Here is a 6,086-nt window from a genome sequence, read left to right as displayed (position 1 = left end):
TTCAACGACCTTCTAGAGACACCTTATGTACAGCAGAGTGACATCCACTTCCCCGCTTTTTTCATTATAACTTTGCTTTTATACTACATAAAGTTACAAAAATATGTATACATCAATATTTAACATGAATGTCAATGAACTTATTGCCACAGTCTAATAAAATTAATAAATAAGCACACAATGTGTTTTAATAGATTTAAAATTTAAAAACAGACACAGGTAAATACCAAAAATACCAGTTAACAACAATTTTTATTAATTAGATACAGGATAATCCATATTTTATATTCATCTAGCACTTATATTTAAAAATTGAGCATTGAACATTATATGTTCATTTTTTACAGGAACTATTTAAAATTATATTATTATAATTGTAAGTCAAAAAAATAAAAATAAAAAATAAAATTACTTATAAATTAATTAACGAAACTGTTTATACTTATTTTAAGATAATAAATCAAAATAGCACATTTTATTTCTAAAATATACGTAACACTTATTTCAAATAAATTGTTTATAAAAATTGTTGATTTTATTTTCAAGACAATATTAGGTGCGATATCCATACTTTTTGTACTACAAATCAAACTATTAGATAATTGTAGATACGTAATATTATATTCTATCAAATGCTTCATTATCAGCCAGAATGTAACAATGTTTGACTCTTGGATTTTTACACTGATGGTTTTGTTGAATTTGAATGGCTGATATTTATCATTTCTGCAATGATTTAGAACAAAAACGACCACCTTTTCCTCGTTTACGATTCATGGCATGTTTATGACGAGATTCGTACAAATATTTCTAAAATAAAATAAGCAATTTATAGCATTAATAAGTTTATATTCTAATTATATGTTGTAGGAATATACTTTTCGAGTTTTAGGTATTCTTCCTTCAACTTCTAGTTTTGTTCTAGCTTGCCTTCTTTTCATGATTCTGTGATACTGTTTGGCATTTACGTATAAGGGAGGTTCTTCTTCGGACAAATTTGATGTTGAAGGTATGTCTTGTGTTATACCAATCATATTATTTGGTAGCATCTTAAAATTAATAATATATTACTTAAGTTAAACATTGGCAAACATAATATCTTACCATTAAACTATTTTGTTGAAGAACTCCTTGTTCTATTGCAGTAGTAACTGATGGAGCAACTACTGTTTTAGAATCATTAGTAATTGTAGTACCCAACTGCATTATACTCCCATTTATGTTAATTACTGAAATTATAACAAACATAACTGTTTATGGTGATTTACTTCAAGAATATAAGGTGTTTAAGGTATCAAGGTAAGGTTAAGACTTAAGCATTTTTTATTTAATAACTTTTAATATAAATAGTTACTTTTAAGAAGTTCTTTCATCTTTATTACCGCTAAGACTTAAAATTAACTCAACTTAATTATTTATTTTTAATATAACTAAATTATATGAAAAAATATGATTTATTTTAATAGAATCTCAATTGAATAAGAAATAAATTTAAAAGAGCATGTACGAGCACATAATTTTGTGTCTAGTGCAGCATACATTTTAAACAGACTCGGCAGAACAATAAACAGCTCATCTATTAGTTATTTCCCACATTTAGGCATCATTGGTAAAAGGTGTATAAGGTAAAAATGATGATGTGTTATTATATCATTTGATCATAATAATATGATTGAGTAAAATGTAACTTAATGTTAAGGGGATTCTATACTACCATTTCTTAGAGAAAAATATACCTACACAGCAAACGCATTTGAAAGTACCGAATAAGTTTTACATTAATAAGTTAATAATTTTGATAACATATTTGAATTTATTTTTAAGTCTATTTTTAATCCTACAGCAGCAAGCCGGGGTTAGCGTTACTTTATTGCATACATGTATCACAAAATGCCTAAAATCAAAATTATTTTACAATTGCAAAATTTTGTAAATGAGACCTAGACAAGTTCCACCCGACTTTAAGTTTAGATAGACAATAATTTTGAAAACAGATTTTATGGTTATTAAGTTTACTTAACTCTTAATTTATTATTCTTAAATAGAAAAATTCTTAATTGAAATGTTTAAAAAATGTTATATTTTAAGAAATTTTAATGGGAAAAAAAACTATTTAAAATTTTTTTTATTACTTAATATAAGATTCAAAATAGACTTCATAATAAACTCAAATTTGTTTTCAAAATTATTATCAGAGTAAAACTCAAGTCAGTACCTGAAAACTTTTATAGATCTATTTTTCTCCAAAAAACGGCAGTGTGGAATCCTCTTAACATACCCAAATAAGATATAGAAAATATTGTAAATATTAAAATTGAATAAAATTATTTCCTTAAAACATTATGTACCCATTTAAATTGTTTATACCTAACCAGGTGGTAAACTTTATTAAAATAAAAATTTTATAACGCATATAATGTAATATATATATATTAATGAGCAATGATGAAAGTATTTGAGTATTGGTATTCAAATACTTTTTCGAGTACTAAATACTATATATTAACAAGTAAAATAATTTTAAATAAATTTTAAATACTACCATGTATTGAATATGTTTTGAAGATACTTATTTTTCTACTTCCAATAAAAATGTTTGGAATTTATATAAAAATAACTTATCATCACAACACTTTTTTTACAAAATATGTCGCTGTTCATATTATGACTGGTAATTATTTTGAACAAACAATGTTTTTGAAATGTATTCATCTACTGCACACCAATTATTGGACTATACATTTTATATATTGTTAATAAATAAAGTACAAGAAAAAATAAGTTCCATATAGTACACTACGATGATTAATTCATTAAAACAACTATTTTGCAAGACCGGCCATTAATGAGTTAAAAATTGAAGTTAAGTTAAAAAGTTAAGGTTTCTTTTAACTAAGTTACATAACGAGTTACTTTTTTAAAATTAACTTCTTACTTAACGAGTTTAATTTTCTTCTATCTTATGCAGTAATTTATCAGTTCATTAATTTTATTGTCCGTTAGTGGATGCCGCACCCAAGCATGTTGTCTCCATCATACAAGTGTGTGACGTTTTATGCTCAGCAAATTCCATTTTGCTCTGTAAGTTTACAAATTACAGTGAATCAACCTATTATGAAACTTGACGGTAAGAACATTATCTGTGTCGTATGTTGGTATTTTACAACAGTTTAGTTTTTTAGTGAATTATGAGCTTTTTTAATTCATGTTATATTATACACCCAAAACTTGCTAAAAAACCAGACTATCCTTAAAAAACAACATACATTTAATGTTTTTACCATCAAGTCTTATAATAGGTCGATTCAATAGGTCTTATAATTTTTAAACTAACGGTGCTAAATATGATCTGCTAAGAGTAGGTTGTAAGATGGGGAAAACACTTCATGTGGGTGTTGCGTTCTCTTAAGTTAATTTTATTTTCTAAAACCATAAATTTAAAATATATTCTATTTTGTAAAATTATTTTTATAAAAAAAATAATAATAATCAGAAATATCAAACATTATTTACAAATATTAACTTATAATATATAATAAATAAAAATGCATAGTAAATAATAATGCTTACAAAATTGCATATTCACAGAATATATTATAATATAAACTGTAAAAAGAAAAGTTATAGAGAGAACAGTAACCACAAGATTGAAAAAGAAAAATATAACTAGGTTTTTATTTACTCAGTACCTATCTTATACACATTTCAACGTTTGTGTACTCACATTACTTGGTAATTATTATTATTACATTTCTATTATTTCCTACAATTTCAGCTAAATTGAATAATATTATAATATTTGATATTATATTTGGTGGTTATTAATGATGTTCTAATAATAAATTTAATTACTTTATTTTAGTAGACATTACTTTTTTAATATCATTTAATAACCAAGTTTCAACTGAGTATATAGTTGACTACAACTCAATTTTTAAATCAATGTGGTAACCAGTTGTAACCATAGTTATGACATGACATACCACATAGCTGTGAATACGCCTTTAATGATAACAAACAAATTTTAATTTAAACTATTTTATCATTTTATTTTTATTTTTTATTCATTTGTTATTATTTGGTTTTCAATAAAGATACGAATATAACCCACTACAAAAACTATTACTAATTTTTTGCATGCGATTGAGACATGAAAGTATATGCAATTTACATGAACTATACCCTGTGAGAACAGAACACTATTGTTAATAATAAAAAAATAATACTTTTTAAAGTGAAATAAAATATAAACTTTTCACCAATCCATAACTTAGTAATTTATTTTACTCTAAATCTAGAACTATCAACTTGAATTTTTACTTAGCTATTAACATTTAGTTATAAGAATTAAAGAAAAGGCAATTAGCTAATTCATGCATTAAATAACTTAATTGTTTGAATAGTGAAACATACACGTTGGCTGTGGTTGTTGTGACTGGGAAATAACCTGTGTATTACCAACTTGTGTCCCTTGGTAAAAAAATGTTTGCCAATTAGCTGGTACTTGAAACAACTGTGGTTGTGTTGGCTGCATATTAACAATATATAATTAGTGATGAGTCGTTAAAAAAAAAAAAAATAATAATAATAATAACGAACGGTAAGTTGTAATAGCTGAAATTGTCGATTGTTCTCCGAATTATATTGTAATAGTTGGTTTTTTTCTCGAGTAGTAGAATGAATAGACATTTGTTGCCCATGGACACTTTGTATTATTTGACCAGGTACAACTTGTATTTGGTTATTGAATGGCACATTCAATAGAATGCCAGACAAATGATTAGCATCTGAGTTGACTTTTACAATTTGTATGTGTTGATTCATGAAATGATCCTATAGAAAATAATAAACAATGAAAATATTATTGAAATTTAAAAATGTTGTAGAATAAGATTAAATAATGAATGATAATTAAATTAATGATAACTGCAGTAGGTAAAAGTGTAATTGGGCAAAATGTAGAGCTATGTTAGAGTTATGATAGCCGGTTGGAGAATTACCTACATGCAGAATGTTCAATTTCACATAGAAAGCAAAGCATACGAGTTCAATCTTCAGTGTTATAATTACAAACTTTATCATAGTCATGATAATCGGTAATTTTTTTCATCAGTATGAACTCAGCCGGCATCAGTGAACAAACTTTTTGTAGTCACACTATCAGACCTTAAGGCCTCATGTGACATGTCCCTATTATAACCTTAATTCACGGACACATAATATAATATTCCGTTTCTTGGTTATATAGGTATATGATCTATGTAATATAAGTCATCGCACACTTCGATAGATAAACCGGCACAATGATGTACACAAATTTAAAAATGAACTTACCATTATATATGATATCCGGAATTGTTTGTTTTCGATAACAGTTGACTCTCTAAAATTCAAACCTAACTAAATGACGAATTGCAATGATGCAAGCATGAAGCAATGACTATCGAAAAATAAGAATTCACAATCGCTTGAGAAATAAACGTTTAACAACGAAGGGGCCGACTGGTCGAGAACTGTGTAAATATTGTGATAGGTATCGTGGACCTCCAATCGCAGTGGTTCATTAATTATCACTTATCAATAATCGTTGGCCTCAACTACAACTGTTAACACAAGATACGCAAGAACCTCATACTCATTGACGGAACATGTTACATGTTTACGATACGTCGGGACTGTCACTGATGTGGAGCTCTCTGTCCGACAAACGACCAAAATGTCCCGATTGAAACTCTGCGTTGCATATTTTGCTTTATTGGCTTATTGCATACATTTATGCATGACACGATCGACACAATCGTTAGGTATCGCTTGTATATGTCGGACACTTTCGTTCGTTCTCAGACTCGTATCGGTCCGTACAGCGATTATCGGATTCGTCGTATTTACAAATTTACGTAGGACACGGGCACACGGCATAAGTCGACAAATTGGCAGTCAGTCGCTTTATTTACTCGACGGTGTACGGTACGATTTTTTCTTTCTGAAAGTGCGTAATTTTAGGTATACATTACGTAAATGTCTGCGGCGAGAAAGAGAAAGTGCCATTTTTCGGATGAATATACGAAAGAGTGGAGTTTTATAAA

The 6,086-nt window shown here is 27.3% G+C and overlaps 1 protein-coding gene across 1 annotated transcript; it reads right to left on the bottom strand.

Moving 5' to 3' along the window:
- Positions 1-491: 491 nt before the first annotated feature.
- On the bottom strand, positions 492-5,271 carry LOC111032753 (nuclear transcription factor Y subunit alpha-like). Its single transcript, XM_022313200.1, has 6 exons — positions 5,005-5,271; positions 4,600-4,833; positions 4,414-4,528; positions 1,105-1,229; positions 879-1,049; positions 492-810 (listed from the first exon to the last, which is right to left on the bottom strand). The coding sequence occupies exons 1-6, from the start codon at positions 5,086-5,088 to the stop codon at positions 721-723; spliced, it is 819 nt and encodes a 272-aa protein (XP_022168892.1). The 5' UTR covers positions 5,089-5,271; the 3' UTR covers positions 492-720.
- Between the last annotated feature and the right edge of the window lie 815 nt (positions 5,272-6,086).

The sequence above is a fragment of the Myzus persicae genome, unplaced genomic scaffold, assembly GCF_001856785.1.
Source record: "Myzus persicae strain clone G006 unplaced genomic scaffold, MPER_G0061.0, whole genome shotgun sequence".
In the NCBI taxonomy this organism is placed as follows: Eukaryota; Metazoa; Arthropoda; class Insecta; order Hemiptera; family Aphididae; genus Myzus; species Myzus persicae.
The sequence above is the reverse complement of the archived record's forward strand: the minus strand, read 5'-3'. Positions and strand labels throughout refer to the sequence as shown.

Bases quoted from the DNA above. Each gene is read 5' to 3' on its own strand.
- LOC111032753 (XM_022313200.1), bottom strand. From the start codon at position 5,088: ATGACTATGATAAAGTTTGTAATTATAACACTGAAGATTGAACTCGTA. The intron at 1,050-1,104 runs GTAAGATATTAT...ATTAATTTTAAG, and splicing joins TTCAACAAAATAGTTTAATG to ATGCTACCAAATAATATGAT. The intron at 811-878 runs GTATATTCCTAC...ATTTTATTTTAG, and splicing joins GAATACCTAAAACTCGAAAA to AAATATTTGTACGAATCTCG.